A 22,497-nucleotide genomic window follows, 5' to 3' on the forward strand; every position below is an offset into this window, starting at 1 on the left:
AGCCATGATGCCTCATTACTAACATTTATATTTATTTGTGCACATTTACCTAAAGAAATATACTTTAGTAGAGAGCGTATCGGAGAAAAAATACAATAAGCCTAAAAAACCATACTTGAACTGCCTCGCACTTACCAGAGCAGACTTTCCAACACCTCCAGAACCAAGAACCACTAGCTTGTATTCACGCATGATGCAAGAGATAAATCACCTTCAGTACCTAGAACACACAAAACACCAGTCTGATTAAAACTTAATCTATATGCAGGAAGTACAATCATGACACCACAATCCAGTTCACTAAGCAAGGTTTGATAAAAATTCCTTAGTTAACTTCTTTAATACAGCAGATATTTTCAAACTATCAGCACTCAATGCAGCTACAATAAAATGCTGCAAACCATCAGATATAGTATTTCCTCTACCTCATTGCTGGTTCTCCCATGAATATCGAATAAACCCTATGATACTAAAGCTAACAGTTACTATTCGTAAGAAATAATTATCCAAGAGGAGATAGCATGAATTTTATCATTCTGAAACACTTAAGCACTAAACAAAGAATCACAGAGAAAGACTTGTACAAGAAAATTAAAACCTCCCCTTCCCAGCAAACTAACACTTCTTAAAAAGAACAGCAGGATCCCAGAAATCATTTTTCAAAAAAAAAATCCCTTCCCTAGTCTGAAAACCATTTAATGTTCCACTAGATCTCTAACTGCAATTATCATGACTCATTTCATGAGTAAGTGGAAGCAACTAAAATAGTATTTTGAGACTATACCTCTTCTACAAGCTAGATCTGCTGCCATGCTCCACACTAGCTGGTGTGGCTATCTACAGCAAACTATGAGATCTGTTTGCTCATCTTTGTTGGAAACTAACCTGTCAAACCAAAACAAGGCCACAGATTTTGGGACATGTCTTTGGATCATACTGCTCAAAAACCCAGACCACCTCTTACAGTCCTACTGGCAACTGAGCTAGCAGGACTGTTACTGCTTCTCTGAGAGGAAGGTCTCAGTTCCTTTCCTGCAGGGACTCTAGCACTTTCAGATTGAGTTACCCATTTTCTCCCCTCTCCACTGCCGAAGAAAGATGAAACCCTCCCCAAGCAATGAATAATCTGTGGGCTGGGGAAAAGGGAAAGTGCAGGGATCCAACACAAGTGTGTGCAACAGGTAAGCAGGGAGGAAAGTAAGGTAAAAAAGACCGTTCTCATCAGCAGTAATTTGACAGTATCACTGAAATCACAACATCTGTTAGGTGTTTAGCACAAAATGCTAAGATGATTTACACAGAACTTAAACCACTATGGTAGTCCTGCCTCTGCCATCACTTATTAAATCTACTGATTGTCAGAAGACTGAGAAATCAAGAGACCAGGTCCTATTTCTTCTTGCAAATGCATAATCTTTCAATTTATCTAAGCTGTCATTCGCAAAAGGAACACAAGGAGAAAGCCTTGAGGAAATAATTGACCTGACGTCCAACAAAGGAGGTGTCTCCACAGGCTTCCATTACCAATACATTTTGTGACTCTGGTGATTTTCATACCTAATAGGACATCTTTTCACTCCTGATTTAAAAAACTGTTTCCCTCCCTACATAATTTTTTGCAAACACAGACCATGAGAACCATTCACACCACAAGTTTCATCTATTTGGCACCACGGTAAACCTGTTAGATCTACAAGTCCATCAATTGTCCAGCCTTTCTATAAACAGGATTGTTTCTAACTGTACTGAAAGGCACCTCTCAAATTCATGACAAGTTAAGCTTATAACTACAATACCTGTCATTTCTTTAAAACAAACATTCAGTTATCCCTTTCTTTTTAGAAGGGTGTCACTAGAATGACAAACACAGTGGGTGTAGTGGAAATCCCAGTACAGTAATCTGGGTGAACTGCAAGCAATTTCACTGTCTTTAAAAGAAAAGTTTAAGCTGAATTTTTCAGTCTTCAGCCTGAAGTTAGCAACTAAATATGGAGATATCAGTAATGAAGGCTGACAGTAGTTTTAGAGTAACAGAACTTAAGCAACAGGTATCACGTATCTGTTTTAAGTTATTTCTGACTTTTTCTTACTTACTCAATGATCTATAATTCCAAAGAAAATTCCAAATGCTGAAATTAACTAGCTTGGTTTTAGTGAGAGACTGCCAGTTTCATTTTTGGCTCAGAAATTCAGGAATTCAGCAATTCAGGAATTAAATGCAAGCTGAAGCTTCTTTCAGCATCCAGATTTGAAAGTTCAACTCTAAATATCCAATCACTGTATAACATTCTGGAGCTGATTTCTCTACTTTAAGTGGTGGCACATAATTAAAGCATATATACATAGTATTACAGCTTGGTTAAGCAATCTTCTTAATCAATGAACACCTATGCAAGAAGCTTTTTAAGATCTTTGAGGACAAAGCCAGACTGCAGTAGAGGTTAAACATTTCTCTGACCTTCCCTCCAAACTCAGGCAATGGACAATACAAGTACTAACTTCTTTCACCATGACAACTTTTTTGAAATTTGTACAGTTACTCTTTAACTCATTGAGAGAACATAGTAATGCTTTATATATGCACACACCCATATAAGCACAGATGCAGCCTGGTATCCCTGCACTGGTGTTATCATCTGGCCATTATACCTTGGAATGGAACACAAACAAATGTATTCTCTAAAACACTTTAAGAAAGCTACCCTGGACATCCCTAACACAGCATAAAGCAGAAGTACCATCTATAGACTGCTGCCACTTACATCTACCACCCCACTGCCTTTGAGCAACAGTACTGATGTCACTTCACCTTTCTCCTTATGTTTTCTAACAGAAAAGAAAACCTCAACTCCTGGCTAGAAGAGCTTTCCTAAGAAAACTTTCCTGCTTGAAGGTCTTTGCCTCCTCATCCAAGAAACCACTGACTCATGTAGGACGCTGCAGTCTGCCACACTATTTGATGTTGTTAAAGACTAGCACAAACTTTTTCACTGACCACTATGCCTGATGGCTGCAAGCATGCCCAAGACTGAGCTTGGGCTCTGATCCTTCCTGAACTTGACTTTCCAGTGATTCCCAGCTAACCTGACCCGGCTCTGCTCTTGATCAAACCCATTTTTCCAGATCAGATCTTGTAGAAAGTGCTGGCATCCTAAATCTCAATCATGCTCTTACTTTATTTTTCAGTTGACACAATGCTTGACTCTGGAACTAATAAAGTATTCAGATTCATCTAGTGCCAACAGGATTTCCTTTTGACTCATTAGTGACAAATGACTGGGGGAAAAGGAAGAAGACAAAGTCTAAAAGAGGAGGTTTAAGCCACAAAACACCGTATCTGGCTGGCATTTCTAGAACAAGTTAGGGTCAAGTCCAACAACAGTATCTGTCGGTAGACCCCAGATCACCTCTGGGATGCAAAATGAATATACTCAAAGAGGCACAACAGAAATAAAGATACTAAGATATGTGAGCAACAGATAAACAAGACCTTTCCATACACTTCAGAAATATCTACCTAACCACCCAACAATTAGATACAGGTTTAAACTTATTCCTAGCAAATATACCAAGTAAATTGTTTGAATCCCCCTCTTAATTTAATGGAGTTAATTTTAAGGGAGAAATTTTGCTTTAAGGGCTGGCTATCTAGAAGGTGACTGACCTGCAAGAAATGAGGGTAATGCCAACTTTCCTTTGGTTTTTCATTTTTCCATTCCCCTAACTTTAGGGGGGAAAATACTATGGGGTCAACTATGGCCCCTATGCAGGAGCTAAAGAGCAGGAAGATAGGAAGCATGCAAAAAATTTTTTTCTCATTTAATTGGAGCTGGTACTGCCTTTGGACAGCTGAGTTGAGTATTTATATGCACAGATATATCTGACATAACTGACCTGTGGAGATGCCTAATGTAAGATTTTGCTAGAAAAAATAAGGGAAGCTACTCTTCAAGAAACAGCACTATCACAAACTTGATTCTAACGCAGTCTCAAGTATACAAGCTCTCAAAAGTACAGAGCTCAATTCCAGATTGCCTCCATCAACTGCCAGCAACACCCCAGGAACTGCCTTGCACGCTTCCCGAGATGCAACTGTGCATAAAACCACTGTGTCTGTGCAGCCTCTCTCTCTCGTGTGTTCATATTGCTTTTGTACTTAGTGCATTAGTGTAGTGTATTAATTTAACTGCTAATTCTACTTCTTCACGGCACACTTAAAATTTAAGTACTCGATAAACTAGAAGAGTACATGCACACACTTTATATGCACACAGACACTTTTCCCAATAAAGATTCTCTCTGAAGGATGAGCAGCACATCTTTGAATAAACCCACTTGAACAGAAAAAAGAAAGGTTAACCAGGACAAGTCACTGAAAACGCAGCATTTCAAAAAGCTTCACATCTGACAAAGACTGTGAACATGGGACTTGCTTTCTGCTTCTGTCCTCAGATGAATCAGGAAAACGTGCTTCCTGGACATTTTCTTCAATAGTTTCTTAAAGCATGTCTCCAGAAAAATGCAAACCAAAGATGATGCTAAGGAAGTTGAGGAATAAGTAACCTTACTTTGAAAGTGAATGAAGAAACTGCACACTTACGGCTTGTAAAGCTTTTCTAAAAAGCAACCATGCAATGCAGAATTCAAGGAAGTTCATACACCATTGGTAATTGGGCTTGATGTCATAGTTGTGAAAGTGGGATGGGGTTTTTTTATTTAGTTTTCTTTCAATTCCTTCAGTTTCAAATTTTGGGTTCTGATTGAACTTTGTTATCTGAGGGATGGGAAAGGTAATAATCCAATTTTTTCAAGTGATATTAAGCCATGTGAAGCTGTAACTGGAGCTCAGTCCCAGGCCGAAGACATGAACTAAGTATAGTCACTTACTTGAAGGTATTTGCAAGGCTTGCTTATATGAACTAGTTGTTCAGGTATGGAATTAAATAAATTGGCCCTCCCAGAAGCCTTATCATTTTCAGAAGGGATCATAATTATTTAGTACTTCATAGACATCATGATTCTTATCCAGACCATAACATTTTGGTTGCATCGTATTCACTAAAATTTTCCTAACACTTTTGCCTCAGAACATTGACCTCTCTGGAAGAGAGACTTTGTTAGAACAACCTTGAGAATAGCACTCCTAAATTAATCTCAACTATTTGCATGAGAAAAAAAAGATTCAAACACTAGATTGACAGATGAAACAAAAATGAACTGACCGGTTTAGGTGGTTACATTTAGCAGCAGAGGGGAAAAAAGGCCAAGGGAAAAAATCCAATTTTTTTCCCAGAAAGGGGATACTAGCTCTGAGACGAAACAAGATGACAATGGTCAGACATTTGAAAGACTAGCACTAGTTCAGTCACGGGACCAGCCAAGCTCAGAGGATTATGTCTTTCCAGAGATGTTTCCCATTTCTGATACTGGAGCAGCCTCAGACGGCCAAACCATCAGACTCCACTAAGTTTGGAATCTCCTGGTTTAGAACCTCCTCTTTAGATAAAAAACTAATTAGGAGATGATGTGTGCTGTTCTTAATATTCCCCAAATCCTTACATGTGAAAAGTCCTAAATTCTTATCTCTCAACTCCAAGGAGAGTCCCCCCCCTCTAAATAATTTCAGCGCATAAGCAGAACTTTGACAATATAGCCCAAAGTGAAAGCCCATTCATTTTCACCAACTTTTAGAGGCTTTAGGAACTAAAGCAATTCCAATAACCCTTACTCAACAGGGTAAGTGTACCTCTTATAAAAGAGAAATTAAAATACTCCAGAGCTGACTTTCACACATTTATAAAAATTTATAAAAAACATTATTCAGAAATAAATTCTGAAAAGCTGATCGGGGTCTAATTAAAGACTTTCATACACAAGACTCCTGGAAGTACAGCTATTTCATTACTAATGCAGACTCTCTGGAAGCAAATCAACCGTTCAGTAAACAAAGCTAGAAGCAATTTTTATTTCTAGTTTTTACCTGCTTTTGATAGTTTCTGGTCTTGACAAACATGTATTTCTTCAGCTGAACAGCTAGTTCTTCTGGGCACTAATACTGTCATTTTTCTTGGACAAAAATAGCTCTTCAATTATGTTCAAATATTTTAACTGATGTCAGACAATCTTCAGAGGATTTTCAAAAAGCTGTCTGGGTGGTTAAGCTTATTCAGTGACATGAAATCATACTAACCACCTGAGAAACAGCCAGAGACCTGAGAACAAGCTACTGCAGCACAAACATGGCACCAAGGTTTAAGCTGCTCCTTGAACAGCCCACTGGGACACTTACACAGAGAAAGCATAACCAAGTTTTCTTCCTTCCATTGAAGGGAGCTTCCTTGATTAATACTGCACACAGGGACCATTTCTGCAAAGCAGCTAACAGCATCTGACCTTGTGAGACGAGTTCTACTGTCTATAATTAGTATAGCTGAATAAAATATGATTTTTTTTTTCTTAAGTCAAAGTTAACTCCCAGCTAGATCTTATATTTGAACACAAATTTAGTGGATGTTGTAAGGGTAAAAACTGCCTGCTTCAAGTCACTGATATCTCAAGATGAAAGCTTCCTGATGTGAGAGACTAACAGTCACGTGCAACTTGCAGTAGATTCACACAAAATATAAAAAGCATTTTCAAAGCAAGTGATGTAATGAACATTTCTTATGCTAAGAATATGCTATGCTTCAACACTTCCTGAGTTCAAGTTTCAACTTTGTGCAAAAAGTCTAAAGTGTCAATTCAAACGTGAGTACCTTATAAAGCCTATGCTATAGAATCTATTTAAGCTCCAAATGGCATTTGTAACACTTATCAGGTATATTCTCATTTTTGGTGACTGTTTGCCATGATTTGGCATTATTTCTGTTAAATAGTCACCATCCCCCAGGAAAGTTGTTTGTGAATGTCTACCAGTCAGACTTACAGTTAAAATTATGACCTCAGAATTCCTGAAGAAACTGAATTGCAAATAGTTTTTATGCTTGCAAAGAAAATCCAGGCAAGCAATAAACAGAAACACACAGATTTAAAAAAATATTACAAGTATATTAAGTTCAGAGAATGCATAATTACCATGTTACAATATCTTGCTATGCATAAGCTAGATATTCAACCATAAAGCCACTTCTGAGAACTGCGCCAGCAATTTGATGCTGTGAATTTGGCTCTATTGTCATTGCAGCAAAGGATCAGTACTTAGCTCTACAACTTCTAAAAGTTAATGGATTGCCACATCATAGTATACACAACATGCTTTACCTGATACACATCCTTCTGACTAAAAGCAGATGTAAGCATTTGTTTGTCCCCATAATTGTTATACTACATTTTCTCTTTCAAGCTATGAAACAAGGTAAAACCCAGCAGGACTACAAGTAAGGCATGGAAGTTTTCTGAGTTAAGATACTCCTTCTGTAAAATGCACTCATGCAGTTTGAAAGTTACTTTAAGAACAAGCTTGCCAGTTGGCTTAAGACACTCTTCTTTGGAAAAAGGCATCTTAATTTCTTTCAGAAGAAAGACCTAGCCTCAAATTCCATCTGGTATTTGCTTAATATCTGGCAAACCTAGCTCTACTTTGATTGTGACACTGCCTGCTGAACTGGTAAAGCCTTGTATCGGGTTTCCTTCTACAGACAGAAGCCAATGCTGGGTTCAACTGCAATTCCAGGATCACCTTTTGTGTCTCCATTTTTCCCCATAACCTACACATCATATACACCCCTGGCAACACCAGAGCTTGCATGCCAAGGTATCATTACTTGTACTGTCTTCACTGTAAGAAGTTTGGGTTTTATTCAGGTTTGTTTAGATTACTAACACATCACCAAGGCACAGATAGAAAGACTTCTTTCATAATTATATGATTTTTTGTTATTGGCCATTTAAACCCAGCTAGTGTAGGCCCTTTATGTACAAAGTATCCTTCCATAGTACAATTTACAGTAATTCTATTACAAATCAGGTTGGTAGCCAGAGAGAAGTCTTACAAATTCCCATACCTCATTTTAATTAAGATTAGAAGTTTTATCTGTTGAAAAGACACTGATTCTATGCAAATTGAGAATACTCACTACTAGCATTTATTAACAGGAATAAAATTAGCTCTTTCATGATAACTGAACCACTCCAGCAAAGTCCCAAGTAATTGTAACTCATGTCTGTTTTGACCTTTCAATCGATACTTCCCTAATAGAAACATGGTATTTGAACATGAGCAACAAACCTCACTAAAAGTCACCCAAATTTTACCTAACAGTTCTTTTGTTACAGCTTCGGACATCTGTCCTGAGAGCAAGCTGAAAAAGGCATACACTAACACCCAGCAACAACTACTATTTTCTGCCACTTGGTTTTGCTACTTGTGCAATAATGGAGGTGCAACCTTAACTGCTTCTTTTCACAATTAACTTCATTAGCTGAATCCACTGATAAACATGAGTTTCTATAAGGTCTGACATGCTTAACTGAAGTGGGTGAAACTTGGGCAAAACATCCTGTTCTGTTTCTGGCAGCAAGGCAGTAGCACTTTGAACCTAGGGATGGCTGCTCCACAGACAATATCCAACCCACAAGCAAACTTCAACTAGAAGATGACAACTGCAGGAGCTGACCTTCACACCTCTGCCCATATGGAGATGCACAGACAACTTGGTTGTTCCTTACAAAACTGTTAAGTTGCCACAAGCTTCAGAAGACAGTATTTAAGAAAACCCCAAACACAAAACAAACTCAACCTCACAGAAAAATCCCACCCACTAAAATGGCTCCCCATCCCCATGTCCCCGCCTCCCCCCAAAAAAACAACCAACAAAAAATCCCCAATCCAAAACCCAAACCAACAATCCCCATAAAAACAAATTCTAGCTAGTATTTGCATGCAAAGCTCTGAACTGCCATAGCTCTGCATCTGCTCTGTGAGCAGCTGATGCACCTTAGCCCCCACAGAACTCTCATTTAATGGGTCACAAATTTCCAAGAGGTGAAAAACCTACGAGTTAGGAACACAACTCCAAAGATAAGCAATTCACACTTGCAAGCCTGAGCTCATAGACATGAGGACACCTACGCAAAAAGCTGAATAATTTTAACCAAATGAATTTGAATCACACTCATCCCCACACCACTTTCTATTATATGGACTAGATCTTTAGTACAGAGTTATCAAATTAATGAGGGTTAAACTTGTTTAATCAAGTCTTCACAAGATTCTATTTGAATCTTCTTAAGAAGATCACTCTAGTTTATGTTTAGACCATAATTCTTGGTTCCTCTGCATCTTCAAAGCTTGCCACTTTCTGGAGAAACCTGTCATACCTCAAGACTCACTTTGCTAGAAGTCAAATTTTATTGGGTTTGCATGGCAACATTTTGGTAGCTAGGCGGCTTCTGTGAGAAGCTGGCAGAAGCTTCCCCCATGTCCAACAGAGCCCCTGCCAGATGGGCTCCAGGACAGACCCACTGCAGGCCAAGGCTGAGTCCATCAGCAACAGTAGCACCTCTGGGACAATGGTATTTAAGAAGGGGGTTAGAGGGGTCAACTGCTGGGGGAACAACAGCAGCAGAGAGAGGAGTGAGAATATGCAAGAGCAACAACTCTGCAGACACCGACTTGAGTGAAGGAGGGGGGAGGAGGTGCTGCAGGTGCCAGTGCAGAGATTCCCCTGCAGCCCATGGTGAGACAGGCTGTCCCACTGCAGCCCATGGAGGCGCACAGCGAAGCAGAGACCCACTGGTAGCCCTTGCAGGACCCCAGGCAGAGCAGATAAATGCCCAAAGGAGGCTGTAACATTATGGTAATGACATGCTGGAGCAGTTTGTTCCTGAAGGACTGCACCCCCAGAAGGGACTCACACTGGAGAAGTTTGTGAAGGACTATCTCTATGGAAGAGACCCCGCACTGGAGCAGGGGAAGAGTGTGTGGAGCCCTACTACTGAGGAAGAAGGAGCAGCAGAGACAATACGTACATGCTACTGACTGTAGCACCCATTCCCCACCCCACTGTGCCACTAAGGGAGGTGGTAGAGAATGTAGGAGCAAAGTTAAGCCTGGGAAGAAGGTGTTATTAAGATATGGGTTTATTTCTCATTATCCTACTCAGATATGACTTGCAATAAATTAAACTGATTTCCCCAAACTGAGTCTATTTTATTCCCATGACAACAACTAGCAAGTGCTCTTCCCCATCCTTATCTTGACCCACAAGCCTTGTGCTGTATATTTTCTATCTGTAGTGAGTAACCCTGGCTGGATGCCAAGCACCCACCAAGGACTCTTTATCACTCCCCTCCACAGCAGGATAAGGGAGAGAAAACATAATGGAAGGTTCATGAGTTGAGGTAAGGACTGGGGGAGATCACTCACCAAATCCAATCAGAGGCAAAACAGGCTGGAATGAGAGATATTAACTGAATTTATTACTAACAAAATCAGAGCAGGATAATGAGAAATAAAGTAAGACCTTAAAAACACCCTCCCACCTATCCCTCCTTCCCAAGTTCTACCTCCTTCCTAGAAGCACAGGGAGTAGGGAATGGGGGTTACGGTCAGTTCACCACATGCTGTTTCTCCCATTGCTCAGGGAGAGGAGTCCTTCCCCAGTCCATTTCACAAACAACAGTTCTCCATGAATGGCTGCAATATGAGTCCATCCCACAGGCAACAGAACCCCTCAATCCTTCGAGGACAGGCTGCTCCAGCATTGGTCCCCCTCAGGGTCAAAGGTCCTACAAGGACACTGCTCCAGCATGGGCTCCTCTCTCCATCAGTCTGCAAGCCCCTGCCAGGAGCCTGCTCCTGTGAAGACCTCCCACGGGGTCACAGCCTCCTCTCAGGCATCCTGCTCTGGTGTGGGTCTCCTCCACAGGCTGCAGGTGGATCTCTGCATCCTCATGGTCCTCCATGGGCTGCTGGGGCACAACTGCATCACCATGGTCTGCACCACGGGCTGCAGGGCAATCTGCTCCAGCACCTGGAACACCTCCTGCCCCTCCTTCTCCACTGACCTTGGTGTCTGCAGGGTTGTTCCTCTCACGTTCTCACCCTGCTCTTCTCTGGCTGCAATTATGACTGCGCAATAACTTCTTTTTTCCTTCTTCTTCTTCTTCTTCCTGAATCTGTTATCACAGAGGCATTACTACCATTTCTAATTGGCCCAGCTCTGATCTGTGTCACGTTCATCTTTGGAACTACCAAGGATTAGCTCTGCCAGACATGGAAGAAGCTTCTAACAGTTTCTCACAGAAGCCACCCCTATAGCGTACACGCTACCAAAGCTTGGCCATGCAAACCCAATACCCTACCCCGTACAGTTGAGGAGGGGAGTGATAGAGCAGCTTTGGTGGGCACCTAATGTCCACCCAGGGTCAACCCACAACAGATCAAACACACTGATAAGGAAACAGAAGATGTCCAAAGGTTACTGAAATTTAAAATCAACTCTAAGGGTTTGCTCGGAAAGACCTCTCTAAATAAAATCCACAATCTAAGAGTCATCTATTATTTAGGCTATGACAATCACAATCACTACAGCATTTAAATGAGCATTATCATTACATCCTTAATCTTTCACTGAAGAGTTTTACTTTCAGCAAATTAAATACAAGCATCTCAAAACAATCTGTATTTTAGGCACAGCCCAAGCAGAAGAATGACTTTTCAGTCTACCCTGACTGACCCAGTGCAGCAAGTTTATCCTTCAGGAAACCAGTCTTTTATTTCTACATTGCTTGGGGTGCCTGCAGTTTACCAAATGCTTACTTTGTTTAGGTTCTTGTGATCTGTGACTTCAACCTTCTGTAGGCAAGTCTGTGAACGGTTCCTTATTTTCACTTCTACTACCACAGCAGATTCCGCATTCAGCTCAGAAAAGAGGCTTCAGCTTTCCTCTGTGAAACTTATAGCACCAAATCCCATTTAAAAAGTAGTCTCACAATAAGATTAAGTAATGAAAGATGCATTACCCATAAATACAAATATTTTCAAATTCATATATTTGTCTTCAAAAAAAGTTTTTGCAAACTGCATCTTAAGATCTTGCCTCTGTCTAGAAGCAGAACTAGTTAGCAAGACTGCACATTGGTCAAAATATTGGTCACTGCAGTTAAACTATGTTCAAACTAACATGCACTTAATGTTGCTTCTTCACTGGTTTCCTGGCTAAACAGCACCCAGATTTCTAGCAGAAAAAGAGAACTTCAGGACTTCTTTGTTCTTCAAGCATAAAACTGTACAACCTACTAGATCTTTCTGTTCCAGGCTTCACATGAAATATTCTTATTTTCTCACTCTAATTCATACTCACAGTAATACAGCACTCTTCTTCAGAATACTACACAGATCAAAAGGATGCCAAACACAAGCTCACACAGTGGCCTAAAGCACTTAATTGTAAAACCTCATTTTCAACCCCTCAGTCTTTGCAGAATTTCAGCTACCACATTTAAGTTTTCTATGTAAGATCTCTGGCTGAACCTCAAATTGGCTTTGGGCAATTTCTGAAATAAAAGATTTAGGGAGATCAGAAAAAAACCCAGAGGACCATTAAAAATATAAGCAAATAAAAAATTTAAGTTCAAATATAAAGAAAGGTGAAAAGATAACAATAAAATAAGAACATACAATAAGTAGAGGTATACATAGCTATAATTCAGAAATGCTTCCTTTCTTCTCTAGTATTCAGATACAAAAAGGAAGTAGAAAATTGTACACCAAAAGTAAGAACATTTGAAGACCAAGCATCCAGATAAAAAACTAGTTATGAGTGTCTGCTTATTACAGTATTACAAATTCTCTCTACTGGTCTCCAGACTTACTCAGTGCCCACAGAGATTAAGTGCCAGGGTGTCTCTTCTTTGGTGAAATCCCACCTAACCTGCTACTAAGTAAAAAAAAAAAAAAAAAGGTATCAGAAAAATAGAAGATTGATACTCTCCAGCATGACAGTCAGCTATTCTTGCCTCTCCGGTGCTCCTCAATGCCACAGGACTACTACAGTCTCTTTGATTCCACCAAGTGACAATTTGGCATCAGTTTCTAGAAGCATTGCACATTCAAGAACTTATCTTGGTAGAGGTTGGATTTTTGAACGTAACATTTCACACCTCACAAAGAACAAAAGTCCAAGGCATCTTGAACTGTATACTTGTTGATATAAAACTACCTTGGAAATTCATCTATGGATTGGTAGTATATTTTTAAGAATTCTGAAGGTGAGTTCACACTTGCCACAAACTTATTTTTGATGCTCCTCATCATAAAACCCATGAAAACACATTCCATCTCCTGTATGCTTCTACCAATACAGATAATAAATAACAAAAGGACCATTCCCAGAATGGGAATAAAACCACCACACTCACGGACTATCTACTGCCCATCAAATCTCCATTTTTAAACAAGTCAGAAGCCACAAAAAGACAGTATGATATATCCTTATTCTTACTAATGATATAAATATAACTCCAGAAGTGCAAGAGTCAAGATTTTGCAAGCTGTGTTAATTTATACACTTACCCAACCCAAAGAAAACCTTTCACTAATATTTTATGCAAAAAGCAATCACATGAAGACAAGTAGGCTACGTTTATGGGTCAACTGGTACATCAAGCTTTCAAAATGTTACCTTGCAGGTACCTTCAGAATGAAAGATCACAGGAGGGTTATTGACAACATCTTACAACCTCTAACAATCCCCCATAACTGCTTCACATTTAAAAGATTAATAAAACAGGTTCCTGCACAGTATGTCGTTGGGCTGCCCCTCCACACACCTGGACACACAGTCACACACACAGAACAGCTTGGGTAGGAAGGGACCTAGAAGATGATGTAGTTCCACCAGATACAGACAGGGATACCACCCCCTACATCAGGTTGCTCAGGGCCCCATCCAGCCTGGCTTTGAACATTTCCAATGATCAGACATCCACAACTCAGTATCAACAGTAAATCTCACCTGATAAATAAATCAATCCAGTACTAAACACTGTACTGCAGAGAATAAGGTTTTTAGGTAACTTCCACTTCAGTGGAGATTACTTCCACTCCACATTCCAGTTTACCCTTCCGAAACACTTAGCAACTTTCCACTAGTCTTCTAACAAATCTAGGGGAAGTATTAGACCAGATGTTATAGAAGTTTGATTAACTGCAAGCAAGGATTGTACAGTTTCACAACTTAACTATCACCCTTATCTGGGTTTTGATGCAGTCTAACTACTGTTCAGCGTGATAGCTTAATTTCAAATTAAAAAATACTGACCATACATGAAAACTTAAAAAAAAAAAAAAAAAAATCAAAGTAGCTGGTCTGACTCTGCAACTACCAAAACCACTTTCACTTCTGTAGTGCTGAAGTGCCACTCCCAGTAACAGGTCTTCCTGTACCTCCTCTCTGGAACTCCACATAGATAACACAAATGTCTGCAGCTCATCCTTGACAGAGACGTGGTGGTACTGGTATTTTTGCTTCTTCCTGATATATGAAGCATGCTTTTAAGAAACTTTTCTTCACTGCAGACATAAAACAAAGTGAGGGCACAATTGGTTAGCTTTCAGAAACAGTGTTCAGACTATGAGTGGGAAAAATAGGACAAGACTTCAAAAGCTAACTAATGCAGAGAAAAAGAAAGTTGCAGGGACTATCTGTGTTCACAAATCATTTCAGATTAACTGAAGACGAGGTTAGTCTAGGCATACGTTATCTGGGCAATAGATAAGTTAATTTAAGAAAAAACTTTCATCATCTAATGTCACAAAAAGTTATAGAGTAAGCCATACTAATGGACATGCTGAAGTACTTATTTTCCTTTAATCCAGATTACCTACTGAAATTAGGTAGTAATAACCACTATAATTAATGCAAGTAAGAGTCACTTCAATGTCAAATCTTGATGCAAAGAACACATTTTCCTGAGTTTCTACTATAGAGCCTTGCTTTGTCCTCAGTTATGAAAATAAACTGTTTCAGGTCTTCAATAGTGCCCAAAAAATTAATGATGTAAGGTTTCTCACAGCTCTACAATTCGGGTTACACTGCAAACTATTTCATCAATGAGTAACAGTGGCACACAATACCCTTTTTGCAGAAGACCTGGTCAAGTCATTCAGATCTAGGCAAGCTTCCTGTGTTGCAACAGCTGCAGGAATGATACCAAGTGATCTAAGAAAGTACAGATTTCCTGAAGAGAATTTCAAGCTGGGGAGAAACATGAGATGTTGCTTGTCTGCCACAGGATGCAAACACCAATCCATCAGAAGGGCTAGGCTGTCCTACTCCTGCACTATGGTCTGTCTAGCCTTCCTCCCTTGGTCAGGAATGAACTAACCATGTGGACTTACTTGGCAGTCTCTTTTCATAGCTGCATAGCAGGGATTTACTTCAAATTATATCAAGTCCTTAGATTAATAACTATAGAGAGCTGACTGGGACAGTGTACAAGATATTGTCAAATGCCTCCTCTTCTTCCTGGTTCACTTCTAAAAAGTTTCGGTAATTCCACAACACACATTCCCCTACAGTCTTAATAGTGCCTTTACTGCTTTAGTAGTAAAAATCACCATTAAAATCACTGTTCTTGAAAAAAAAGCATCCTGAGTAGCTAGAGGGCCCCCAAATCATTTTATATTTCAAAAGTTGCCTAATAGGCAGATTTCCAACCTGCTGTTTACAGCCTTCCACCCTTTCCTTGTTGCTAGAAGAGAGGAACATGCAGTATGTCAGGAGCTCACAACAGCATGCATGAGCAGGCACACACAAAAATAAAAAACTTTTTCACTTTTAGCTGTCCAGTGTTTCTTTACACATTCTAAAGCTTGAGAGATGAGAGTTTCAAGCCAAAACTTACTGCTGCTTTTGAAGGTAACCTCATTCAACTGCTTCATGAAGAAACAGTTTGTACCAGCAGACAAGGTGTTTGACTTTCTCCAAATAGCATTTTCCTACTACAAGCAAACTGCCATTACTTCATCAAAATATTACTTCTACTATGTCTGTCTCACCCAGTTGCCTCATGGATGACAGCCCTTAAGGAAAAAGCCATACATTACGTGCTCTAAGGTACTAAAGATCTACTACACTCAACTGTTAAACAACTTGGAAAATTCAGTCAACTTGAAAACAGGTCTATTAATGGCATTCAAGTACAAAACCACTTCTTTCTTCCCCTGCTTTATGCAAGAAGAATAGAAACAGACCATCTTAACCACAGCTGAGCAGGAAAACAAAGTTTGTCTTGAAATATGAAGGTGTAGTTACTGTAGATACTTCTTTCATCTCTCTGAAGAAGGAGGTGTCTAAAATATCCCTCTACCTGACCTAGATGCAACAGAACACAGCAGAAGCCTGCCCCAACTCAGCTGGGATTCAGCACACTGACACCACACAGTGCACTTTGGTCTGCTTTTGGATTTGTTCTGAGGTAAAGGAGTGGCAGCATTTGCAACCACAAGCTAAACACGAACTTCTGTCGCACAGCGTATGCTGAGTGATCTGCTTTACTAAGAGAGCAATTTTGATTAAAATTCACAACTTGAACCTAACGTGACGAACACTCTCAAATGTCAGTTGGGTATCCGAAAGTCATCTCAGCATTACTTAGAAAGGCCAATTCATAAAGGATCCGCCTACCCTCTCAGCATACACCCAAGGACAAGAGTGCCTGTTTTTATCGGTAAGATATTCTTGTCCTTAAGAGCACCTCTCTGTACCTAACCCTGAGCAGCTAGCAGAGCTCTGTGGATGACAGGATTGGCACTGCAGCAGTAAGCATCAAGTACTCAAGTACTTCTGTGACTCTTGCACTTCCCACATCCCAGATGATAGGTGGACAGCTGTTTATTTTAGTTCCCTGTCACATTTACTAACTGTGAGATCACAAGCTACAGTGTAGCCTTCAACACACTTCCTTCCTCAGCTACACAAGCAATTTCTCTCTCCTTTTGTAGGCCCTCACCTAGATTCCCATCTGTTTGCCTCTGTTCCAGAAAGACTCTCAATTAAAAAGACAGTCAGTTTTACTCTGCAAAAACTGGCACAGCACAAAAAGAACTGTCATGGCTCACTTCAGATTTATTTCTGATGAACTGTCCTACAGCAGAGCTTTGGAACAAAAAAGCACAATTTTAATTCCACTCAGAAAACTTAACTGGTGCACATATATAGTAATAAAAGCACAGGTACAGACAGTAAAAAGACTACTGGGTTTTCCCCCCCATATAAAAGTTCTGATTTTACTTTTTTTCTTTGGTCTTTCAACTCTGTTTTGCAGATTATTTCACCCCCAGGCAGACGGGTGTTCCAAGTAAGATATCGGCTGCAAAAAAGACACATAGCACTTATATTGCACAGTGTCATTCCAAACTCAGTTACTTGGGTACAGATAACAATACGGTTTTAGACTACAGCTCTAAGATAAACCTGAAGTAGTCCATATCACTACAACAAGCATCCCTGAAAACATACAGGTACCAAAGGAATAAAACACCACATCTACTTAGTTAAAAGTTTATTTTTGCAAAGCCTTTAATGTGAATAGTCCAAGTATCCCCCACTATTCACTCAGTTCATTTTTACCTAGAAGGAAGTCTACAGGTTAGATTTTGATCAAGAGTAAAAAAAGATGCAATGAATTAAAAAAATGAAAATACTTAACTGTACCAAGTTTGGTTGGGTTTTTTTCCTCCCAAAAGCTTGTGATTTTAATATAGAGGCAAGTCATCCAAAAGGTAATAACTTGCTTAATGTTCAAAGTTTTTCATAGAGATAAGATATTCTTTCCAAAGGGAAATACACTTGTTTTTGAATGCTTATTCTTTAAGGCAATGTAATTGCTCCATTGCCTTTTAATTATAATTCATGGAAGAGTGTTTCTCATCTCCTTTTCTTGTAACAGTAATTTCAATATATACTTCACTGTGAAGGAGTACTGAAAAGTCTTTGTCATACACTGTCTACATATCTCATCCTGGGGTAAGATGTAGCCGTTGCATGCAGAAAATTACAACTACACTAATCAAAACATGTAAATGCAAGAACACACAACACGTATTATTTTCAAGCTGGGCATCTCTGACGTACCCTCTCCCTTGGAACTGTACTACCTTACTCTCATACCCCAAAACAGTATAGAAAAAGACTTTCCTTTTTTTTTGTTTCGTTTACCCTGAGCAACACAACCCATGCTTTTAAGATGGAAACTGGAGTAAAAGCACGTTATTCTTTTTTCGTAGAAAACCTTGGTTTCTCATTCTCTTTTGTAATCTAGGGCCAATGCGAGAACAGTCAGATTTGGGTTTATTTTCTCCTCTGCAAATTTTGTTTTCCTTAAACCGCTTCTTCATCAACACACGCAGAAGGGTACAAGGATCTCAGGCTCATTAGACGGGTTTGGCGCAGGAAGTGTCAGTCAAATTCTTCCATTTGCTTTGACACGGGTGATGGTGGGGTGTTTAGACGAGACGAACATCCCTGTCATTTCCATTTCATTCTGTGGTAAGCAGGACGGGAACTCACAGGCCACGGCGCTGTCTACTTGTCCCACTCCGTGGCCACCCCAGGCACAAGCCCCGACGGGCTGCCCCGGCCGGCCGCGCCCGGCCTGACCCGCCCGCCTCGCCCCCACACACCGGCCGGAAAGAGCGAGCGGCTCCTCTCCCGCGGCCGGACTAGGTGGGGCTCGGCTCGGACTTCCCGCTGACAACGCCGGCGGCCGCCGGGCACCGTCGCCTTCCCCGCCCGCGGCGGGGCCGAGCCGGGCGTCACCCGCCCCTCCCCGCGGCCGTCCGGGCCCCACGTCGCGGCCCCGACCGGCGGGGTTACAACTTTCCGCTTCCGCTCCAACTTCTGCGCCGGGGACCGGCGGGCGGGGGGCGGCGGCGAAGGGCAGGGCCGGGCCCTGGGCCCGGCCGCGACGGCTGCCCCTCAGCGCCCCGCTCCCCCCACCCCCTCGGGGTCCCACCACGCCTGAGGCCGGACGAGGCGGCGGCTCCCCGTTCCTCTTCCGCCATGTTCCAGGCTGGTGCCCCTTCCCTCAGAGCGAGCCGCTCTCCGCCGCCGCCGCCGCCGCCGCCCCCCCTCTCGCCGCCGCCCCCCCCACCCCGCCCCGCCACCTGTACCAGAGACGCCGCGCCGCTCCCCGCCACGGCGGCCCGGCCCGGCCCGCGCTGCCGGCCGCTACCCACCGGACAGCGCCTCCGCTCCCCGCCGACCGCGCGCCGCCGCCGCCGCCTCGCCGGCCGATCCCGCTGCGCTGCGCCCGCTACGCTCCGCTCGGCTCCGCTCGCCGCCTGTGCCGGGGCGCGGCTCGGGGCCGTCGCCGTGACGCCGCACGCCCAGCCTCGCTCTGGCGCGGCGGGGGCGGAGGGAGGGGCGGGCGCAGGGAGGGGTGACCCCTCCGCGCCGCCCCCTGCGCACGCGCGCGGCCGCCCCGCCCCTGGGCGTGTGGCGGCGGCGCGGGGACGCCGGGGGCGAGTGCGCCTTGGCAGAGCGCCGGCCCTGTCCCCGAGTTCTTGTACGCTCCGGCTGGGAGCCGTGGCTTGGTTACGGCTCAAAGGTGCGCCAAGAGCACACTGTGGTTGCTTAAAGTTAATGAAGACCATAAAGACCTGGAAATATAAATGCCAGTGCAGTATTTCCTGCGTTTCTAATGGGGTGTTGAGATCCACTGGTGAAGGGTGTTTCAGAGATGCTGCATACTACTGGTTTTATGTGGATCATTATGCCTCTGGATGTGAACAGTCTGTCATTAGTCGTGCTGATACAAAGCAGGATTCCCAAAGCTTGCAAATAATTACGATATTTTCTAGCTTTTCTGTTATTTTAGTCCTAAAATGCGTTAATCTCTTTTTTTCCCCCCAAGTGTCACTCATACTTTCCAGTTACAAAGGGTTTAGTTGACGAAAGTTAAAAATAATGAGCATTTATGTTTCTAGGAAACACTTGGTAAGCAAATGGTTAACGTGGTCCTTTCAGATAGAACTTGTGCTCTGAGGAAGTCCACGGCACTTCCACACTTACACAAGAGTATATAAAACTGACAGGAAGTTGCAGTGAGGCTTCTGGCGAGGCGAGTGGGTGTGGAGGAAGCAGAGGCTGTCTGTTTGTAGGGCAGATAGAAAAGAGAGATCATATGACTTCGAGCGAATCTGTAGGAGATGCTGGAGCTCAGAGCAGGGTCAAAGGATGACCAGTGAAATGAGCTTCATCGAGATACAGGGCATCTAGAAAGCGACGCACTTAAAAATATTTTTCTTCTACATTGTTGCTCCCAAATCCTGAACGTCATAAAATCTCTTCCAAAGTCCAGACAAATCTCTTGGTGTTTTACAGCTTAAACCCTTGTGCAGTCCTTTGATAATGAGTCCCTGTAAATGATGGGTAATGCAAGAGAGCTCTGGTTGTGAGAAGTCAAGTCCATAGAAACCAGTCCTTTCTCAGAAAGGCATCCTATCCAGGACAGAAATCATTAATGAGAGGTGTCAAAATAGGTGAAATACAGCCTTTCAAGTGAAAATCAGAAGAGCCTTTCATGCAATTATTGGCTGTGTAGCATGTTTGCTCACCAGACAGAAAAATAACTTGTGTTCTTATTTTTTATGTCATTAGATATTATTATCAGCACCCAGAAATATTCCGAGGAAAAGAACAAACAAAGATATATATCCTCAACCGTCACAACTTTCTTCAGTGAACTAGGCTAATCACAAGTAACTTGCAGTGTTCCAGGAACAGATACGTGTCATTAATGTAATAGTATTTTACAGTGTGCCTTTAATTGTTCTGTGTTTTATAGGCAATGGGGCAAATCCTCCTCTTTGCTATACAGTAAGAAAAAAGGGAGGTGGCCTTTGGGAATCTTGAGTAAAACTCTGTGAGCAGACCCTGGTGTTTTGAGTTTCATACAGGGGTATCTGGAACTTAGTATTTTAAAAGACGTGTATATACACATATATACACATATGGTTTGCTTAATATAGACATGTTTGGAGATTGATCACTGTAACCAGAAGAAATACGCAATTAGGATTCATTCTAGCAAGAGACCAGGTGTTCTCTTTTCCCAACTCTCTCAGCCACATAGGTTGAATGTAAATTGGGCCCTTAATTTTGGATTTTCCTATGAATCATCTAGCTAATCCTCAGCACAATTCTTAAACCAGCTTTATTCATATCAGTGTGACTGGCAAATAGCAATTGGTGTGCTTGTTAAGCATACTCACCCAGTACTTCACAGGGCTTGTTCTACCTAGCTTGCTCAGAGTTTCATAGGTGCCTAATCGCTGACGGTCACTCAAGCAGCTGAACAAATGCTGAGGTTTCCCTATGATAGAGCAACTCCCCAGAGAACCAGAAATATGGGTGAAATGAGGGGGATATGGCCACAGTGCTGTTGTGTTGAATAGGAACAACACAGATACATCAGCTTGCTTTAGTGGGCCTGCCTGTGCCCAGCATTGCTCTGGAATTTTTAAAAGAAGGTTGTCAAATACTCAGCCGCCTGTTTACTGAACAAAAAGCAGAAGAGACCTGCTTATGCACATAAATCTTAATGTCAAGTAGACCTTTCCAAAGCACTATAGCACATGTCCTTTGAGCTGTAATTTCTGTCTCCCAATTTACCAGTTGCTTTCATGTACTTCAAAACCCTTTTATTTCAATGACCAGTGCTTAGCTGGAGGTAGTTCAGTCTGCTCATCACTAACACAGTGAGCCATCTGATAATTTCATGGCTCTTGTGAGGAACAAGAGAACATAGAAGATCCCCTCTGATGGAAGATGAGGAGGAAAATACTGACAAATCTTGTTAAAAAGTTCTGTGGAATTAGTGGGGGAGTAAGGTGGGGGCTGACAGATTATTTGGAGAAAACAAAGTAATATTTTAAAAATGATTCTTTAATAAAAGCTTGGCAGGGCAGCCTTTGGTCACCTCCATGTAATTTTTCTAACTTTGCCTGCATTGTTTTCACTGGGACTGCATGGGTGTTGGGGTGAAGAATGTGGCACTATGTATATTGCAGTTTCATTACTGCTGAAACACAGCCATCTCTGGGACAGAATGCAGAGCTGGCTTGTGCCAGCAAACTCTAAAGTTAAATGGGTATGTGGTGCCAGGGAATACAGTGCTGGCTGTATGCCAACTAGCTTCGAGCTGTTCTAGAAACTTGTCTTGAAGGGAAAAGAAATGCCATTTGGTAAATCCTAAGAGGATGCTTTGCTTTCAGAGGGGAAGCGAAGTTCTCATCTTTTTAGGTGAATGGACTGAAAGGGATCAATTCTTAGCTCGACGACTTGGCTATTCCAGCAAGAGAATGGTTACTAGATGAGAATGTGCTTTGGATCATGAGAGCAGTAAAGAGAAAACTTCTGCAACACTAAAGAAAAATGTCTGTTATTTTTGAGACATAGGTATGTGAGGTATTTTTATCATTCTTTATCCTTCAACATGATTTTCATTTGTTATTTCTCCATACTCAGATTTAGAGTGGGAATAGCTGTC

At 41.7% G+C, this 22,497-nt stretch overlaps 1 protein-coding gene across 1 annotated transcript in view; it reads right to left on the reverse strand.

Annotated features, from left to right (window-relative positions):
- The window catches only part of RAP1B (RAP1B, member of RAS oncogene family), a 31,498-nt gene extending 12,169 nt beyond the window's left edge, over positions 1 to 19,329 (reverse strand). Inside the window, exons 1-2 of the mRNA XM_082279957.1 lie at positions 19,184 to 19,329; positions 136 to 220 (exon numbers count right to left, since the gene is read on the reverse strand). Coding sequence (XP_082136083.1) covers positions 136 to 192 — 57 coding nt within the window. The 5' untranslated portion in view covers positions 193 to 220; positions 19,184 to 19,329. The remainder of the gene's footprint in view (positions 1 to 135; positions 221 to 19,183) is intronic.
- Between the last annotated feature and the right edge of the window lie 3,168 nt (positions 19,330 to 22,497).

The sequence above is a fragment of the Coloeus monedula genome, assembly GCF_965178545.1.
Source record: "Coloeus monedula genome assembly, chromosome: 4".
Lineage (NCBI taxonomy): Eukaryota > Metazoa > Chordata > Aves > Passeriformes > Corvidae > Coloeus > Coloeus monedula.